General features: G+C 39.5%; 1 protein-coding gene across 1 annotated transcript in view; it reads left to right on the forward strand.

The window, feature by feature from the left end:
- apoba (apolipoprotein Ba) overlaps positions 1 to 21,910 on the forward strand; it is a 55,847-nt gene that overhangs the window by 28,885 nt on the left and 5,052 nt on the right. The window contains exons 22-26 of the mRNA XM_048531570.2: positions 1,258 to 1,436; positions 3,565 to 3,764; positions 6,639 to 6,781; positions 12,279 to 12,676; positions 14,026 to 21,777. Of these exons, the coding sequence (XP_048387527.2) occupies positions 1,258 to 1,436; positions 3,565 to 3,764; positions 6,639 to 6,781; positions 12,279 to 12,676; positions 14,026 to 21,777 (8,672 nt within the window). The remainder of the gene's footprint in view (positions 1 to 1,257; positions 1,437 to 3,564; positions 3,765 to 6,638; positions 6,782 to 12,278; positions 12,677 to 14,025; positions 21,778 to 21,910) is intronic.

Genomic DNA, 21,910 nt, shown 5'->3' on the forward strand with positions numbered 1-21,910 from the left:
TAGATTGGATTCCCTATAGTGTGGAAACAGGCCCTTTGGCCCAACAAGCCCACACCGCCCCTTGAAGCATCCCAGCCAGACCCATCCCCCTCTAACCCACACACTCCTGAACACTATGGGCAATTTAGCATGGCCAATCCACCTAGCCCGCACATCTTTGGACTGTGGGACGAAACCCACACAGACACAGGGAGAATGTGCAAACTCCACACAGACAGTTGCCTCAGGCTAGAATTGAACCTGGGTCCCTGGTGCTGTGAGGCTGCAGTGCTAACCGCTGAGCCACCATGCCACCCTTAAGATGAAGGGAGAAATTTGAAAGTGGTATTTGATTAAGATTTTTCTTTCAGTTTTTTCTTTTTAAAGAAAAAAATTCTTGAGACACATAGCAGTCTTATCAACATCTGAAAGGAAAAAGGTTAGTTTTTTTGAGACATAGAGCCTTCACTTGTATTTCAGGGCAGCAGTGAGAAATTAAGGTCTTCTTTAACTTTGAACTGCAAAGTCTCACATGAAGTGACTTTGTGCAGTCTCGGCCAAACTCAGACTGGATTTAAGCCCGCAACTCAAAATTGTCCGCTATTTAATGGAACTTGGCACTAGCTAAGCAATTTCACTCGTAAAAATCCACAAGCAAAAAGTACCCAGGGAAAATCTCAGTGAGCAGTAAAGGTGCAGCCCCTGAGACTGAGTCCTATGTACATTTCTGGCCAGAGGAGAGGAATCTTCAATCCCTATTCAGCTCCAGACTCTCTAGGTTCACAGAGTTCTTGATGTTCAAAGTTCAGTGCAAAACCTAAAAAAAAAATTAATTCTTCAATATAGTCATTTCATACTTCGATGAACATAAAAATATACTTTCAAAGACATAAACAAAGCCGAATTGACAATGCATCTACAATACTGATTTTTTTTTTTTGCTCAAGCGAATGACTGTGTCTCCAAGTCAGAATGTTTCTAGTTTGCATCTCAATCTGTTTGCCACAAAAGGGTGTCAGTGCAGGCAGGCAACATGTATCTGTGCCAGATCCCCATCCTGGGGAAATGTAAAGGGTTAGCATGGGAAAGGCATTTTTCAACAAAACCATCAAACAAATCTGGAAAATAATGTTTTCTATGAACAACATGGAAAATGATGATCAACCAGAATTGTAGTAAACTTTTGGGAGAAGCTGAAAGCTGAAAGAAGGAGAGAACAATGCAGATACAATGGCAACGAATACTTCAATTCTTATCTGTGCTCTTTTCCTTTTATAGTTATGATGACGAACAGAAAGATCTCTCACTGCAGTGTCTCTTTGCTATTCCTGACCTCGAAATTAATGCAAATATTGGGACTCAGATTCGCCATCCATCTGATGAATGGTTCACTGCATTCAATGTGGAAGCTTCAGTTCCATATTTTAAGGCTTCTTATGATACTAATCTAAAATATGGTATGTTTGTAATAATATTTAGCTTGTATCTCTTGTTTTGTCAAAGAAACAGTTTTCTTTTCAGAAAGTTTACCAGGTACCGACATTATTGTGTCTCTTTCTCTCTCTTCGCATGTGAACATTATTGGCCTTCCCACAATGTGCCAGTGTGAATCTACAAGTTGACATTGCCAGTCCCACCATATTTTCTCCATATAGTTTGACATTTTTTATATTGATTTTTCCCTGCAGTAGAAGTTGAGATCATGTGCTATGAGAAAGATGTCCAATATTGCATTAACCGAAACATTAGAATCAATATCCTCAGTAAATATACATTTTAATCGTATTTAGGACTATATAGCATACAGTCAATAAATAAATTGATTGCTTATGTGTGGAATATTTCAGGTAACATAATCCTCACCAATAGTAGAAAGGTCAGTCAGCGTTGCTGCAACCCAGAGTAATGAACCATTGAACAAAAATGACTTGATAAAGGTGTACGAAATGATCAGAGGTATAGGTAGAGTGGATAGCCAGAGACCTTTTCCTAGGGTAGAGGTAGCTATTATGAGGGGACATAGTTTTAAAGTGAGTGGAGATAGATATAGGGGAGACGTCAGAGGTAGTTTCTTTACTCAGAGTGTGATCAGGGGCATGGAATGCATTGCCAGAGAGGGTAGTGGAGTCTGCCTCATGAGGGGCATTTAAGTGGCAATTGAATAGGCACATGGATGATAGTATAACGTAGGGGTGGAAGTTAGATAGTCCGGCACAACATGGTGGGCCGAAGGGCCTGTACTGTGCTGTACTGTTCTATGTTCTATGTCCTAAAAAACAGAAAGAACGGCAAATTCTGGAAATAAGAAATGAAAACAATAACGGATTGCTAGACGAACTCAGCTAGTCTGGTGGCATCTGTGGAGAGAAAGCAGAGTCAACGTTTAAGATCAAGTGACCCTTCCTCAGAACATTCTGAAGAAGGTGTCACTAGACCTGAAACATTAACTCTGATTTCTATCCACAGATGCTGGCAGACCTGCTGAGCTTTTCCAGCAGTTTCTGCTTTTGTTTTTATTAATGAAACATTGAACTGTGCTCACAGCTCTCTACGCAGTATGGTCTGTGTTTCAGTCATTCTGCTGTGTAGGTTTTGCAGTGTAGAGGTTGGCATTTCCTCCAGGAAGAGAAAGATAAAAATGTGGGACTACATGACTGGGCTTTGTAATTGCATCATTTAATTTGTTCTGTGGGTGCTTTTTGTGTTGCATTCTATTGCTGGAGCAAGAGAAGGGCAAAACAGCACATGAAGGGAAGGTTTAAGAACTGCTAGATGTCCAGTTTGTGCCTGAGAAAAGCAAATGAAAATCAGAGGGCAGTGGTGGGGAGTACGTATAATCACCTCGGCTAACTCATTAAAGTGGTAACACAATTTTCACACTAATCTGTAAATGGACAAGCAGCCTGCCTACCTGAAAAATAATCAAATTAATTATTTTTTTAAAATATGCAACTTGAGGCTGCTATGTCAGTTGTAGGATCCAATATACATATGTTAGTGAAAACGAGCAGGGCTTGTGCCACTTTCATTCAGTGCACTTGAGCAACCTCCTTGAAAGGATCACAGTTGGGCAATGACAGATAATCCAGGAAACACGTTGTTCTGTTTGGGTGCATGCAGGATGAAGACTGCTCCTGTGTGTACCACAGAAATTGCACCATGTCCCTGCTGGCTGTTTTAAGACTTCACTCAAAGTCACTTACCCACCTTACACCTTCATCTCGGAACTGGTTAGTTACTCACCCTGTTTGAATTGGATAGCTGAGGCAAGATTCCTGCAACTTAGATATTAATGAAGTTCGGGCTTGAAATTGGATAAAGCTACATTCCAACGCAAGGAATTGGATAACTTACCGACTGAGAGTCTCGTTTAGGGGCTACTTCAAATTCACTCCACATGGCTGAGCAACAGGTTGTAGTACATGAGCGAGACTGATTTAGAGTAAAGTGACATTGAAATGGTCATTAGCTGAAGCCAACTTTAACTAAACTGAATTTAAAGTTCAAAACTTTTTTAAAAAAAGCTTTTTAGTTTAGATTTGGAGATTGCCGTTTTAAATTTATTCCACTCTCTTACACTTTTAGGTGCCAAGAACATTCAAGTTGCATGGAGCTCAGATGTAAGCTCTGATCTGAAACCAATTAATGAGAAAATTACAAACATCAAAATGCCTGACATGTCTGAACACAAGAGGACTGTGAATGGTCACCTTGATAACTTCTTAGATTGGAAAGTTCCTCAAACTGATATGACAGTCAGGCACATCGTTTTCGAATCAATGAAGGTGAGAGATTGTATTTTAATATTGAAAATCTGTAGCATTGTATTCAGTAACGCTCAACATGGTGATATTTTTGAAAAAGGATCTTCAAATACTGCACACTAAAAGAAATAAAATGTTATAAATCTGACCTAGAAACAAAAACTGCTAGAAATTCAACATATTATTTAAAATCTGTGAAATGAAAAGTTCTGAAGATACAAAACATAACATGTATTTTCCCTTAACAAATGTCAACTGACTTGCCATTTGTTTACATAATTTTCTGTTTTAGTTTTTCTTTCAAATGGGATGTATTTGACAAGTTATTGTTAGACTAGTTTTCAGACTGGTATCTATGTCGCATGCATACACAGTTGGCAGGGTGAAGGCAGAATCTACACTAAGTTTTTAGTGACAAGGTATGCCTTTACATCTGTAAAGATCTATTCCCAGGTCAACTATTTAGTGATATTGAGGGAATACAAGTGCGAGTGGCTACTTTCTCAAAACATTGAACAATATATTTTGTGAAGAACACTTTTAAAATGAGTCTTTGGTTGAAAATATTTTACAACTGGTGAGAATTTGGAGTGAAGAGGCAATAGAGTGAATGATACTGAGCCCTGAAATGTATTTTCCTACTCCTTGTATATGATGCATACGTCAGGAGTTTGATCAAATATTCTGAGTGCAATTTCTGAAACTTTCAGTAAGCTCAACATATTTCAGGACAAGATAGCCTACCTCACTCTAACTTATAGATTCACTTCTTCCACCAGTAATGCACAGCAGGTACAGCAGCAACTCACCAATTCCAACTTAATAGCCCCTTCTAAATGTATGGCCTTTACCACCAAGAAAGACAGTGCAGAAAACATGTGGGAACAGCAATACCTGAAAGTTACCCTCCAGATTGCACACCATCCTGACTTGGAAGTTGTAGTGATTGGGACCAGGTGGATCTCATTGACTATGAAATGCCTTAATCGGGGTTGTGAACCTGGGCCAATCAGGAAGCCATGATGAACCAATATTAAGAAGGATTTAGAATCCCCTCAGATCAGGGGACAGAGTCCGAGCTGGCTGACCACAGCCAGTGTACTGTGCGCAAGAAAATAAAGGATGAATGACTTGGTGATGGGATACTGGCCTCTGTGCAGTTGTTTCAGAAATATATTGCCATTCCTTCATTGTCTCTATCGAAATCTTGAAACCTAACAGCACAATGGATAAACCACACCAATCAACAATATCATACACAAACTTGTCAAGTTCCATTTGCATGCTGGTAACACCCAGTTCTGATTCACTACCACTCTTCTTCCCTACCTACTGCACCGTACTCAAAATAGAGCTGGAATTTACTCCAGTTAAGTACAGGGGCAACCAAAACCGTTGTCTTCAATCTCCTCAATAAATTCTGCTCCATAGCCACTGACTCCTGAATGTTTGCAATCTTAATATCTTTTCTTAATGAGCTCTTATCCCTCCATTACCAAAAATGCCAGTTTCCTACCCTCATCCATGTCTTTGTTTCCTCTGAACATCATTATTCCAAAGCCCTCCTGGCTGACCTTTGACTTTGCGGCCTCCATGAAAATGATCTCATCCAAGTTCTGCTGCTTCATTGCAAACTCTCACTGAGATTGGTCCATCCATCAGCTCAAATTCTCTGTCTGGCATTATACCCTGGTCCAGCAAAGTTTCAATTTTAAAATTCTTATCCACATTTTTCTCTGTAATCTCTTAAGCCTTACAACTCTCATGAATCTCTATACTTCTCCCATACTCCCTCTCGTACATCTGATTTTCTTTACTCCACGGTCAGTGTTATGTCTGACAACTGTAATAACACAGCAGGGTGAACAGATAATCAGATATCTGATCTTTCAGATAGCCTCACTATGAATACATTACTGAACTCCAAGACTGACTAATGCCTTTAGAGCTGAAAGCAATGTAGACACGGGTGAGAAGAGAATTACTGGCTTTGCTTGATTGACACTTTTATGAAGTTATAATAAGATTTCCTTTCTTTGAGCTTGTTTGTTTTTTTTATTGGACAAGTTCAGGAGATATTAGGAAAATCAGAAAAAATTTTTACTCCTTGATAGTGGTTGCATTTAATCAACACTCTTATGACATTGCATAAGGGAGCACACTTTTAAAAGAAATTTTCAAGATATTTTCTGCATTTTTGTGTACAGTATTACATGTATAACATGGAAAATTATGAAAAAGGGGTTTGGAAGATGTATGGGATTATTGAAGGGGTCAGAACTGGAGATGGCATTGAGGATGCATAGGGATACCAGGAATCATGATAGTTGCTGTCACAAGTACTAGGGGATAATAAGTTAAAGTTTTACACAAAATAGACTTTGGAGTACGTGGGTAAGATCTTTGTTACATAGTGATTAACAATGATCTGAAGCTTGGGGATTCAAGGCTGGTATAAGAAGGAAAGATCATTAGTTTCAAAACCCATTTTGCAAGTTTATTTTCCACAAAACCCATTTGGATGGGTTTTGTGGAAAATAAACTTGCAAAATGAGACTAATTACATTTCTCCAGAGAATCATTGATTTAATGGCTGCACAAATTGGACACAAAGTTAATATTCCTCAGCAGGACAGGAGTGAGATAGTCAGAGCTTGTAGCCCTCTTGTGTCACAGTGGTAGTGTCCCTACTCCTGGACTGGGAGGCCTGTGTTCAAGTTTCATCTGCTGCAGAAGTGTATAATAACATCACTGAATAGGTTGATTAGAAAAATAGGTAAAAATATGAAAGCATATTTAATAGTTTATAATTTTTCTCCCTTTGACTTTTTCACCACTGAGGGAATAGTTGCACAAGGCACATTTAAAAAATTCTGATACTTTTGTTGTTGGCAGGCTGTCAATAATTCATTGCAGCAGGCCACTTCTAGCATTCCATATGCTGCCACCTTACAAAGCAAATTGCAAGTTCTACAGAACATAAATTTCGACCAAATGAAAACATATTTTACTCTTCCAGAAAACCTATTTTTGAAGAGGTAAGAAATTTATTTTCTATTTTCAAAGGGTAAGGTGTTGCTTTTAAATATTTCAGGTCAATTTATATCAATGTTGGACAAAGCTGCTTTCCCCAGTAGATTGTTGACTTATAAGAATCCTGAACATGGAGGTGCTGGTGTTGAACTGGGATGGATAAGATCAGAAGTCGCGCAAAATCCGGTTGTAGTCCAACAGGTTTATTTGAAATCACAAGCATTCAGAGTGCTGCTCCTTCATCTGTGCAGTCTGATGAAGGGGCAGTGCTCAAAAAGCTTGTGATTTCAGATAAATGAGTTGGACTATAACCTGGTGTCGTATGATTTCTGACCTTATGAATTCTGAAGACATTCATTTTTCAGACAATGTTACCTATCTATACCTGAAGCAGAATACACTGTACTCTAGAATAAAAGTAACTCTGTTTTTCAATTAAACTGAATTTACAAAATAATCATAGTAATGAAGGAGCTTAATTCATTGTCATTTATGTGGCCAGTAGCAAGTACGATCTAATCCACAATTATATTGAATACTGGCATGAAATAGTAAAGTGTAAAACGCAAGCATTGAAAAATGCATATCCCGCTCCGCCCACTAAGGGGCTGCTTCCTGAGTCACAAAACACTGCTTCATTGTTAACTGTTTTGCATTTGGAATGGATGAACATCATTGACCATTCCATCATAATGTTTAAAAAGTCACAACGCTAAATAAGTATGGAATGCTCAGGAAACCCACTGAAACAACTTTTTTAAGCTGGTGTTATATAGAGCTGGCATGGTGGCTCAGAGTTGCCTCACAGCTTCAGGGACCTGGGTTCAATTCCACCCTCTGGTGACTGTCTTTGTGGAGTTTGCACATTCTCACCACGTCTGCGTGGGGTTCGTCCAGGTGCTCCGGTTTCCTCCCACAGTCCAAAGATGTGCAGGTTCGGTGGATTGGCCACGGGAGATGTAAGGTTACAGAAATAGGGTAGGGGGTGGGTCTGGTTGGGATGCTTTTCCGGAGGGTTTGTGTGGGCTTGATGGGCCAAATGGCCTGCCTCCACACTGTAGGGATTCCATGTCTGGTGTTGTATGATTGTGATAATGTCATTGGCCTAATAATTCAAAGGCACAGGCAGGAAAGAACAGCACTATAGTTATGGTTTGAAGGGAAAGTTACAGGCCATCGTGTTCCTATGCATCTGCTGCCTTTGCCTTTCTAGATACAATTTTGGATGGTGAGGTCAAATGAACTGGGATGAACTGATGTGGTAGCTTTTGTATTGCTGACCTCTGCATCAGTAGTGATGGGTGGACATTTTAGTGGATGTAGTGTCAATCAGTTGGGTGACATCAAGCTTTTTGAGTGTGGCTGGAGTTGCACTGAACCTGGCAAGTCAAGAGGACTCTACCATGCTTCAGTCTTGTGTCTTGTAGATGGTGGACAGGCTTTGAAGAGTTAGGAACTGAATTACTTATTGCGCAGTTCTTACCCTCTAAACTGTTCTTGCACCACAGTATTTATATAGTCATAGCGGTGTACAGCATGGAAGCAGACCCTTCGGTCCAACTCGTCCATGACAACCAGATATCCTCAATTAATCTAGTCCCATTTGCCAGCATTTGGTCCCATATCCCTCTATCCCTTCATGTGCCTATCCAGATGCCTGTTAAATGTTGTAATTGTACCAGCCTCCACCAATTCCTCTGGCAGCTCATTCTACACACACACACTGCCGTCTTTGAGAAAATGTTGCCCCTTAGGCCCTTTTCAAATCTTTCACCTCACTGTAAACCTGTTCCCTTGAATTTCGGACTCCGCTCCCCCCCCATAACCCTGGGAAAAAGAGCGTGGCTATTCACCCTATCCGTGCCTCGCATGATTTTATAAACCTCTATTAGGTCTCCTCTCTGTCTCTGATGCTTCGGGGTAAAATAGTCCCAGTCTATTCAGCTGCTCCCCAGACCTCAAACCCCCCCCCCACCAAAATCTCACAACATCTTTATCAATCTTATTTGAACCCTTTCAAGTTTAACAACATCCTTCGTAAAGCAGGGAAATCAGAATTGCCCACAGTGTTCCAAATGCAGCCTAACTCTTGTATAGCCACAATATAACCTCCTAACTCCTATACTCAGTGCACTGACCAACAAAGGCAAGCATACCAAATGCCTTCTTCGCTACCCTGTCTAACTGCAACTCCACTTTCAAGGAACTATGAATATGCATGCCAAGGTCTCTTTGTTGTCTGAACCACTTCAATACCTGATCAGTGACAATCCCAAGGATATTAGTAGTGAGGATTCAGGATGGCAACACCATTGAATACCAAAGGGAAAGATTGGATTCACTCTTTTTCTTGACAGCCATATGCACCTTACAAGTGCCAGGCAATTCCTGTTATTAGCCCAAGCCTAGATATTACACAGGTATCATTTGCAAACAGACAAGGACTGTTTCAGTTTCAGTTTTATAACAATCGATAACAACTAGCTTTCTGGATTTATTAATTGCATTGATGACCAGATGAGATTTGGAACTATGTTCCCAGGACATTAACCTCGGTTATTAGATTATTGGTCTTGTGATATTACCACTACCTCCCTCTTTCTGTAATTGGAAATCATAGCTTTTCATTTGAGACAGAGTGTTGTATTGTTGCAGTTAATGTCTCATTCGGGCTTCCCCAGAAGCGGCAGCAATGTTTAGAACTGTAGAATCCCGAGCAGGCCATTCGGCCCACTGGGCCCACAGTGACCCTCTGAATTGCATCTTAACCTGCACGTCTTTGGACTGTGGGAGGAAACTGGAGCACCCAGAGGCAACCCACACAGACACAGGAAAAACACACAGTCGCCCCAGCTTGGAGTCAAACACAGGTCCCTGCCGCTGTTGAGCACTAGTGCTAACCACTGAGCCACCATGCCACCAATTTGGGTGAAGTTTTAGAATGATTTTGCACATGTACTTCTGTGAAATTCAATCTTATGTTCATGGAAATACCCTGAAACATGTGAAACAATCAGCCTTTCAATCAGGTGTGGGTTCCTTTGTAAAGATTAGTTATCACTTTAAGGTCAATAATTTATTATTCATCCACTCTCCCCGCTCCACCCACCCAGCCCATCCACCCTCCCCGCTCCACCCACCCAGCCCATCCACCCTCCCCGCTCCACCCATCCAATCCATCCACTGCGGCAAACAGGAAAGGATCAAGTATAGTGTTAAAAATGTTAAAATCTGAAAAATGTTCCACACCTGGTATTTCTACTTACATAAAAACTGGCTTTCAGGGATCCAAATGGCCCGTCATAGAGACACTTCATTTAATATGTGGAAATCAGGTTCACTGGTGTAAATAAGGAGCTTGTTTTCAATGTTAGAGCTGGTACATCATGTGAGTTTTGCCTCCAATAAGGCATTTTACTGAATATAACAATGTTTATGACCTTTCTGAAAGCAGGAGAAACAGGGAGTGGATGTTGTGATATTGAACAATACAACAAATATTTGTTACAACTAAGATAATAAAGTGTGAAGCTGGATGGACACAGCAGGCCAAGCAGCATCTCAGGAGCACAAAAGCTGATGTTTCGGGCCTAGATCCTTCATCAGAGAGGGGGATTGGAAGAGGGTTCTGAAATAAATAAGGAGAGAGGGGGAGGCGGACCGAAGATGGAGAGAAAAGAAGATAGGTGGAGAGGAGAGTATAGGTAGGGAGGGGATAGGTCAGTCCAGGGAAGACGGACAGGTCAAGGAGGTGGGAGGAGGTTGGTTGGTGGGAAATGGAGGTGTGGCTTGGGGTGGGAGGAAGGGATGGGTGAGAGGAAGAACAGGTTAGGGAGGCAGAGACAGGTTGGACTGGTTTTGGGATGCAGTGGGTGGAGGGGAAGAGCTGGGCTGGTTGTGTGGTGCAGTGGGGGGAGGGGACGAACTGGGCTGGTTTTGGGATGCGGTGGGGGAAGGGGAGATTTTGAAGCTGGTGAAGTCCACATTGATACCATTGGGCTACCAGGGGTCCCAAGCGGAATATGAGTTGCTGTTCCTGCAACCTTCGGGTGACATCATTGTGGCACTGCAGGAGGCCCATAATGGGCATGTCATCTAAAGAATGGGAGGGGGAGTTGCAATGGTTCGCGACTGAGAGGTGCAGTTGTTTATTGCGCACCGAGCGGAGGTGTTCTGCAAAGCGGTCCCCAAGCCTCCGCTTGGTTTCCCCAATGTAGAGGATGCCACACCCGGTACAATGGATACAGTATACCACATTGGCAGATGTGCAGGTGAACATCTGCTTAATATGGAAAGTCATCTTGGGGCCTGGGATAGGGGTGATGGAGGAGGTGTGGGGGCAAGTGTAGCATTTCCTGCGGTTGCAGGGGAAAGTGCCAGGTGTGGTGGGGTTGGAGGGGAGTTTGGAGCGAACAAGGGAGTCACGGAGAGAGTGGTCTCTCCGGAAAGCAGACAAGGGTGGGGATGGAAAAATGTCTTGGGTGGTGGGGTCGGATTGTAGATGGCAGAAGTGTCGGAGGATGATGCGTTGTATGCGGAGGTTGGTGGAGTGGTGTGTGAGAACGAGGGGGATCCTCTTTGGGCGGTTGTGGCGGGGGCGGGGTGTGAGGGATGTGTTGCGGATTTGTTACAACTAACCTTTTTATACAAACATTGCACTCACAGGCATACCCAAGTTGACCTACCTGGACTAATTGTAACTTTTTGGCTATAACAGTACAACATTATCAAAATGCTTGCAATCGTGTGATCCCTGATAAGATAAAGTTTGAGATCAAGATACCTTCAGGTCACATGTTATGATGCAGTGATATCATGAGTATGTGTCTTCAAGATATACTGATGTACTGACTGAAACAAACATGATGGCTTCGAGCTTTTATTACTGGACTCTTAATCCCATGACCCATGTAATGTTCTGGGGTCCCAGGTTCAAATTCTGCCCCAGCAGATGGTGAAATTTGAACTCAATAAAAATCTGGAATTAAGAGTCTGATGATGACCTTGTTCACTAATGCCATTTAGCAGAGAAAACTGCCATCCCTGCTTGTTCTGGCCTACATGTAACTCCAGACACACATCAATGTGGCTGACTGTTAACTGCCTTCTGGGCAATTAGGGCTGAGCAATGAATGCTGGCATATCCACTGATGTCCACATCCCATGAATGAATACATTTAAAACAAAACACGTTACACAGGTTTTCAAAAGAAAAAAAATAGAGGCTGGAGGGTGTGGCTGAAGATGCTTAGTGCTTTTTGCAGGATTGTTTGCTGATCGGGGAAAGCATTAAGACCATCACATAAACCTTCCGATTCCCCTCAGCCTGTTAACAACTTCTTTCTCTTCCAGATGAGCACATGCTTGAGTAGCCCAAAGCCGTACTCCTGTTCCTAATTTGTATGTTCGTGTGCTTTTGATACATTTTATGAAAACATTTTACGAAAACATTTTACTTTCCTGCGTGTGAATTTTTTTCTTTACTTATTTATTCCCCTGCAGTCATGGATCCATTGCAGGCACATTTAGCGACAAGAAGAAGACTATTAAAATTCCAATTCCTTTTGGTGGAACAGTGATTGAAAAACATCCGTTATTCTCCAAAGCTTTGGAAGTACAACCAATGGTCATGAAGGTGTTTGGATTGAATTCACAATTCAATGAAAATGACAATCCACGAAGAATTTCAACTCCAGCCACTACCATTCCAAAAACATACCATCTGCGAATTCCTTTAATTGAAAAGTTTCAATTTTCCACCAACATGAATAGCAATTATTACAATTGCTCCTCTAAGTTCATGACTGAATACAATGCAAATAAAGACAGTCAAAAATATTCTACTGAAGTAGATATTCATGCAGTCTCAACATTGGATTTTCTGTCCTATCATCTGACGGGTAAGAAATTTCTTCATGAATCCTGTTGAAATAATTGAGTCATTACGTTGTATCCTAACGAAGGTGATACCAATTAACAGTGAGAAGCCCATGATCGGTTAGCATCTAGCTGCCAGCAGGGCTTTCTGGCAGTCAGACAAGTAATTGGCGTCCAGAAAGCTTTCTCTTGGTGCTAGCACCCCCAATGGGGAAGTATCAGTTGCCAAATATTGCAGCAAAGCACAGCTCTAGCACATGGCAGTGCCATTGAGGAGGCACTAACTGTTGTTGAGTACAACAGAGTTCCTAGGATGTAGAAGAGACCCCAGAATAGGTGAGTGTTGTTGTTTGAAAGACCATGCTCTTGCAGAGCAGAAATTGCAGGGAGACAGGACCATTGAATTAGAAGCAAAAGAAAAATATTATCTGCACTGATCCTTTCTGCTCCATGCCCTGTTTCTGCGAAGATTAGTGTCACTATGTGTAGTGTAGTGTGGACCCCATCTCCAACCACCCCACCTCCCTGACTTGTCCAACTGATGGCTTGCCTATACAGGATTACTACTGTAGCCTAGAGTGGAAATAATTGAAGCCCAGACACTTATAAGCCCTTAAGTGGTCATTATTTGACATGAGTTTGGGCATGTGGACATGGGACTGTTGCAGGGTTCTGTTATGTCACAGTCTTATATAATAAACTTTCCTTCCTAGCTTCAGAGATAGTAGGAACTACAGATGCTGGAAAATCTGAGATAACACGGCGTAGAGCTGGATGAGCAGCATCAGACGGGCAGGAAGGCTGACGTTTCTGAAGAAGGGTCTAGGCCCGAAATGCCAGCCTTCCTACTCCTCTGAACCTGCTTGGCCTTCCTAGCTTCTGGCCTGATGTCTGTGATTGGAATATTGCAGCTTTACCTTTAAATCTGTGGATTTCTGACACCCACTCTTCAAGTGCATTTATTTTCCATTATATGATAGGTCTTAGAGTCCATCTGAAGTTATATATCTGATATTTAAACCCATGGCATTCTATTCTGTGGGACATAAATGATTTGAACCTCTAACTTAAACAGTAACGATATTTTCATAAGTGAGTCAAAAAAATTACAAAAAATACCCTCAAGTATTTAAAATTGAAGCTGGACACCTTGCGTTCTGCAGATGGAAATAAAATATTATAGGTGATGACACTTGACAATTTAGCTTTTTTTTTATTTGTCATTTCTCTACAAACTGTTTTTCAATCGGAACCTGATTAGAGCTTTTATGCTTTATAAACTTGCACAGATATAAATGCTACTGTTTTGAAACATTTCATCATTGCACTGAGAATTTAATATATGCGTAACAAATGTAATTCTGTACCACAGGTTCTATCCTTTCAAATCAAAAGGCTGAGGACGAGTTTACTCGCAGTATCTCTTCAAAATTTCAACATACACTACTCAAGTCTGAAATGAATCTATTACAAGAGTTTAAATATTCAGATCACATGGAAACTGAAATGACCTATGACTGGCTTGCAAGCAGTGACCTAGGAGCACAAGCTTCTTTGCTTTCAAAATTTAAGGTTGTCAATGAATCTCCAAGTATAAAAATAGAAGGAGTAGGAAAAGGAACTTTGAACATATCTTCATATGACTGCACCTGGACTCATAGAATGTCACAAACGATTAATGAGATTAATGGTGAATTTAGTGGTGATTCTATTTCAAACATTAATTCATTTTTGATCCAAGTTAATAACAAGATGGTTAACAGTTACAAAGATAATGTTTTCATGTTTGAATCAAGCACGGATGGATCATGGTCACATTTGAACAATCTCATTAAACTAACAGCAAGCGCTAAGAAATTTGAACTGACCTGTGATACTATGGGTCATTCCAATAATGGTGACTTCAACAGTAAGATAAAATTGACTGCCGACACTGAGACGCTGAAGATGGAGAACAACCTGAGAGCTGTGCTGTTTGGTGTTTCCCTAATTACTATGGATGAACTTAAATATTCTAATCGTGAATTTACTGCATGCTTGAAAACAACAGGAAAATACAACGAGATGACTGCAACCAACAACCTCCTACTTTTGTTATCAATAAAGAATGTTACAGTTGAACATAAGTGGAACACACAATACTATGACAAGATTTTCCACAACATCCTGGCTGCCACATTTGATGAGCATGGCCTCAAGGCAATGTCAGAGACTGGCTTCCCTGGTGTAAGAAACCGAGGAATTCTGCAAATTGCTAAAAGTGGTTTATCAACTGAAGTGATCTCAAGTGTAGGAACACCTTCTTTTATGGTGACCCAGAATTTCAGCATGAACATTAATCAAGAAGGAGCTGTCATGAACTTCGGTATCAGTGATGAAACAAATAATGTGATTAATTTAAATATTAAAGGAAGGGCAAACAGTAATGGAATAAACACCAACAGTTTTTACTCAAGTCTTACCCTGAAATCTCATGCAACAAATAGCATTGATCTCCAATTCAGCAAAGAGAAAGGGTTGATACTTCATACGACAACAAAAGCATTTTTCAAACAAGCTCAATTTAACCATGTACATCACCTTTCTATTGATTCTTGGACATTAAGTGCATCAGACACAATTGAGGCGAGCAGCTCTTTAGATTCTAATATCAAATACCAGCAGACATCTCAAGTGGACATGCAACCTTTCACAGTTTCAATCAGTTTTGACAACAGATTCAACTATCGACAGTTAAATGCTTCTCATGTTATGCAACTTTCACTCGAACCTTTGAAGCTTGAATTTAAGGGTGAATTGGCAGGATCACAGAATGACAATCATGTGGCTCATAGTTATATTTTGAAATGTGCTAACTGGAAAGCTTTATTAAGTGCAAACACAACCGGACAATTAGAAAATATGAATCTTAACCAGAAGACGAATTTGGAAATTAATGGATTTTCTGCAATATTCTCAAGTGATGCATTTTACAATTCAAGAGCACTGCAGTTTCGCAATAAGGTACTCTGTACAGCTATTCCATTTGTGTTTGCATTTGAAGCTGATGCCTCTGCTAAAGGACTTATTGAATTTTGGGGCTTTCACAATGGAGAGCTTAGCAACAAGCTCCAAATGAAGGCTGAGCCATTAGCACTCGCACTTCATCATAACTTCAAAGGAACTTCTGAACATAAAATGCCTTATCGAGAATTGTTAAAGTCACTTCTGGAAAGCAATTTAAATGTTTTGCTCATTCCAACTGAGCAGACCAGCAAGTGGGCACTGAAGAGTCAGTTAAACAATAGTACTTACATGCAAACAATTGACGCCTACAACAACCCAGAAAAAATTGGGATAGATGTTGCAAATGTTGCAGAGATTGATTTTAGTTCCCTAATCCCCTTGAGGGAAGTTTATTTCCTTCCCTTTGACATACTGAATTCTATTGATCTAACTGAGCTTCAGAAATTTCAAATTTCAGGCAATTTGAATTATGACAAAAACGGGCACGTTCATGTTATTAACATACCATTATTGAAAAACCTGCCCCTTTACCTTAAGTCATTTATGAAAAGCATTCAGTATCACTTGAAGGAAATTAAATTGAGTCAATTTGTCCAGAAATGCAAGAAAGGTTTAGGCCAAGTGAATGATTTCATCAAGGGTGTGGATTTAAATGTCATGATTAATGAAGCAAAAGATAGATTATTGACATTTGTAACAGATTATCAATTAGTCGAACACTTTCAGTTTGTTCTAATGGACTTTCACAACAGCACATGTATTAAACTGCAAAACGTCATTTCATATCTGAAAGAATGTGACAAAACCCAATTGAAGGAGACCATGGAACATGTCATAAACCTAACTGTAAATGCGTTACAACAATTAACCGAAAAATCTGACAGCATTATCAACCGAATTCTGGAATTTCTCCAGACATTTGACTTGAATGCTGTACAAAATGGCATTTCTGATTGGATTCAGGAATTTGACACAAAACATCAAATTAAGGCTCAACTTCAAATTAAGTTAGAGGAACTACAGAATGAACTTCAGAGAATTAATTTTCAGGAAATCAGTAATAAATTAAGAAAGCTAATTAATTTTAATGCAATCATTGAAAAATTAGAACAATATTTGAATACATATAATCATGAGACAAAGAAAATAATTGAGAATATGCATCAGGGACTTTTATGGCTGTTGGAGCACTATGAAATTAGTGCTAAAATTAGCAGCATTAATGCCAAGATACAGAAAATGATCAATATATATAAAATTGACACCTTAGCTCAGAAAGTTTTAAATGAAACAGTTAACCTCATTAAATCTCTGAAGGTAAAGGAAACAATACAAGGAATTATTACTACTCTTAAAAAGATTTCTGTGAAATCACACATTGACAGAGCAGTTCAGTACATTGATAAAGCAATTGAACAGATAGAGTTATATGATTACCAAGCATTGATTGACAAGGTTAATGAGTTCTTTACCACTCTTATTACTAAGTTGAGGCAGTTTGATTATAATGGTTTTGTTGATCAAACAAATGTTCAGATCCAAAATATAGTCAATACAGTCAAGGATAAGATGGAGGACGTAGAACTATCACAGAAAGTTGAGGCAGTAAAAAAGAGTGTGCGAGAAATTCAGTCTATTTTTACGCATTACGCTCTCCAACTGAAACAGAAAAATTTGAATGAATTAGTCAGCTCACTGACCGATGTGCTCAGAAGTATAGCCCTCTCGCTTCGCAGTTTTGTGGAAACTTCATATGGAGACACAATTGAGGAACTCTTTCATCAGATGAGTAGAATGAATATTCATGAGGAACTGCAAAGACAATGGTGGATTGCTGTGAACTACTGGGAAATAGTTACTATCCACCTCTCAACAGCGTACGATGAAGCAGTGAATAAAATTAGAAATTTGGCAGAGAAGCACAACATTACAGAAATAGTGGACCAAATCTTAAAATATCTGGATGAAGGTTTTATTTTTCCAGAACTGGACATGGGCTTCATGTCTGTACCTGAGTTTGAAATAAGCATTCGGGCTTTCAGAAAAGCAGAGTTCAACACTCCATCATTTATCGTGCCTCTAACAAATCTAAAAATTCCATCCTATCATGTCAACTTAAAGAACCTGCGTGACGTCAGGATTCCTGCTAAAATTGCTGTACCATCGTTCATCATCTTGGATTTAATAACTGTCCCTGATTTCACAATTGATCTTGAAAAGATGAAGAATGTTACTGTCACCTTCGTAAAAAATATTTGGAATTTTGACTTTTCCATTGGAGAACTCAATACCTTTCCAGATGTAAGTTTCCTAAAAAGCATCTTGCCAGATGTGAAATTTCCTGAAATCGATTTCAGCGCATTCAACATGCCGGATATTAAAATTCCAAAAGTGAATTTGGACAACTTCATGTCAGATGACATTAAGATTCCAGAATTCCAACTTCCTCAAATTCCTCATGAAGTATCAGTTCCTGCATTTGGAAAACTCACGGGAACATTCATTATTGACTCTCCCATCTATGGACTTGATACAAGGGCAGGTATTCATAATACTACAGTTGTACAAAACAGCACCAAAATTCTGGCTTTTATCACAGCAAAGAGCAAGTCAAGCATAAACATCCTATCCTTCAACTTTGAAGCAAACGGGCAACTGTCATCTCCTGAGCAAACTCATTTGGAACTCAATGAAAGGATAACGCTTCACCACAGTGCTATCAATGTTGATCACATGGGTGACCTTACTTTCACAAGACCCTCTGTGAATGGAAAAGCAAAGACCACTGTAACAATTACTACTGAAGTCTATAATGCAGAAATAATCAATATTTTAACAGAAACGAAAATGGAGACAACTTACAAGCATAGACTCTCTGTTCCACGGCAACAATTCTCAAACGATGTTTCTCTTCACAACACTATTCAAAGCTCAGTTGATGAAATGAATGCAGCCTTGTCTGTCATAACGACTGGGAATGGAAACTTGTCTTTTCGGAGCTTTCTCGATGAAGGAACACACCACAGTGAACTGAAGTTAAATTTGAATGAACTTGCTCTTCTCATTACGTTCTCGGGTGACACCCTCAGCAAGTACATAATGCTGAAACAAAATTTCAAGACCGAGGTCTTTTCCTCATTTACTGCCAAATTAGATTTGAAAGCAGAAACAAACTTGGACCGCTTTGTGCGTTGTACCATCAATGTAAATGGCAAAGCAGATCTGGCATCGTTAAAGATGGAATTGAGAGGATCTCACAATTCTACACTTAATGGTTTAGCAGTAGGTCCAGTGGAAAATTCATTTCACTTTACAGCAGAACCATTTTCAATTGACTTTATAGCAAAGAATAATGCCAATGTAAAGCTTTATTTCTTTATGGCACTCCCTGGAAAAATAGAGTACCTGAATGACTATGCATTAGTGCTAAAACCAAATGAACAGCAATTCACATGGGAAGTAACTTCTTCTTTCAATCAGTACAGGTATATACATGAAATGTTTGTAAAGAATAGTGAAGAAAGTATCAATATGTATCTTACACTGAATGGCAATGCAAATCTTGATTTCCTAACCAAACCTATTTCCATTCCGACTATGTTATTACATCCTTATTTCTCATTCAAAACTCCTGTTGTTCGTAACTTTTCCTTATGGGAACATGCTGGACTGAAATCCTTCTTGAGAACAACCCGACAGTCAATCACCCTTAGCATGAAGAGTGAATACAAAAAGAATAAAGACTTCCATAATTTCAAGCTGAACATGAAGCCTGTTTATAATCAGATTAATGGTTATCTTCCATTCTTTGTTGCAAAATTTGAAGGGGCAAGAAACAACATCTTGAACTTACTACAGAAAATAGAGTCTAGTAGATTGCAAGTAAACCCTTCAGGCAAAAAGCTTCATTTACCAGGGTTTACTATACCAGGACTGAAGATTGATGTATCCCCCTTTAGACTAGAAATCCCAACATTCATCTTTGTTACTGCTAGAACTATTACAACGCCTACATTTACGCTTCCCATTATTAATTTTATTATGCCTTCGTACAATTTTGTAATACCATCTCCTGAATTAACATTGGTACACATACCTGACAGTTTATATACATTAACACTACCCAAGATGAAAATGCCCCGTATACAAGATACCATCAAGATTCCTGCTATGGGCAATTTGACTTCTGATTTCTCATTTAAATCAAGTCTAGTGACTCTGAGCGCTCATGTAGAACTCTTCAACCAGACAGACATAATTGCTCGCTATAGTACCTCATCTTCATCTATCTTCACTTCAAACTTCAAAGCAGAAGGAACAACAAGCATGGCAAGACGGCGAGGTCTGAAACTAGCAACAACTATTTCTGTTGATCATGACACCATTCGTGGAAAGCATGACAGCACCATAAGTTTAACAAGGAGGAACATGGAGGCTTCAGTAAGTACAGAAGCATCAATTAAACTTAACACCGTCGATCTAACCTTCAAACATGATCTGAAAGGAAAAGCAAAGTCAAAGCCTAACTTGTCATCAAAGATGTCTCTTCAGTACAGACTGTCCATGCCTTTAAAAATAAACGTTAAAGGAAATGCCTCCCATTCTCTCACCTTAGCAGACTTTACATCTTACTTGAACTTAGAAACTTCAACTAATGCTCACATTGATGGAACTGTCCAATCGAAAAACAAATTTTCTGGCAGCTTGAACAATGATGCAAGTATTTATCTTGGTTCAAATAATACACGTTCCAGTGTGAAACTTGAATTAAGTTCATCCATTGACACAGCTTCTGGCAATTCTTGGAAGATTGCAACAAATGAAAACTTTGCTGTGGCAGGATCCACGTCTCATCTTTTTGCCATCTGGGATCACTCAGGTGATAATATGGTAACACTTGTACCAACATTCAAAACAAAAGGTCATCAAAAATCTAAAATCACATTAGAATTGTCATTCTGGAATTTGATCGCTGAGTTGCATAGCGTGATTTATCAACCCAGTAACGTGTGGGATATGGCAGATATACAATATGATGTGAGTGTAGCCATCAAACCAACGATCCAAGAAGTGAAATGGAATAATAATGGTCACCTCCTTTCAGCAGGTTTCAGTGATAATGTGGAAATATTGAACAATGGAGAAAAAATACATCTTGGCATGGTTGGTTCCTTGCAGGGATATTTGAATTTTTTGAAAGAAATTGAGCTTCCAGTATATGAAAAAAACTTGTGGGACATACTGAAATTTGACTTGACTACAGCTGAAGAGAAGCAACAATACTTAAATGTGTCTGCATCAATAGAGCTTATAAAGAATGAGAAAGGTTTCATAATCCCTTTGCCAGTACAGGTATTAGCTGATGGTCTAAAGATAAATATTCCTGAGATTACCCTTCGTGTTCCTGATGCAATCAAAAATGCACCGGAACTGATTAATAATCTACTTCCAGAAATTGAAAACGTTCACATTCCTGATGAAGTTGAGATTCCAGAAATCAGAATACCACTGATAAACATTCTTGTGCCATCCTATAAGTTACAGCTTTCAGAAATGAAACTGCCCAGAATAATCATCACTCCCCAGTTTACAGTTCCATACACTACCCTTCAGGTACCATCATACACCATTAACTTAAGAGAGATTGCCATCCCATCAGAGATAAATGTTCATCCATTTGAAGTATCATTGCCAAATTTGCCGACAGTTAGCCTGCCTAAAGTGAGCCTTCATTCGACTTACATTGAACTTGAGCATTACCTGGAAGTGACTGTCTCAGAATTCAAAATCATGATTTCTCAGTTTACTCTACCAAAATCCTTTGGAAATTACTTGCAGCTGGACAATATTACAAAGCAAATTGCAGATTTTGAGCTACCAACAATAACAATCCCAGCAAAAACAGTGGAGATTCCAGCACTGAAGTCAAGACTACCCCTAGCACTTGTTCTACCATCATTCAAGTCTTTAACTGGAAAAGTCAAAGTTTCATCACCGATATACAATACTTCATGGATTACAAGTGTGAAATCGGATCAAAATAAAGCAGACGTCTTAACTGCAACAGCGGAAGCAACATCGAGTTCCACATTACGGTTTCTGGAATATGAATTAAGTGGTAAGTGTAAAGATGTCAATTTTTTTTCTCAAAATTTAAATATATAATGACTGACCTAGAAATTATACTTTGACTTTGTCTTTTTCTGTGTAGTTTGTTTTTTTGTAGTTAGTTGATGGGTAAAATTAAAACA

The sequence above is a fragment of the Stegostoma tigrinum genome, chromosome 4, assembly GCF_030684315.1.
Source record: "Stegostoma tigrinum isolate sSteTig4 chromosome 4, sSteTig4.hap1, whole genome shotgun sequence".
NCBI classification, from domain to species: Eukaryota; Metazoa; Chordata; class Chondrichthyes; order Orectolobiformes; family Stegostomatidae; genus Stegostoma; species Stegostoma tigrinum.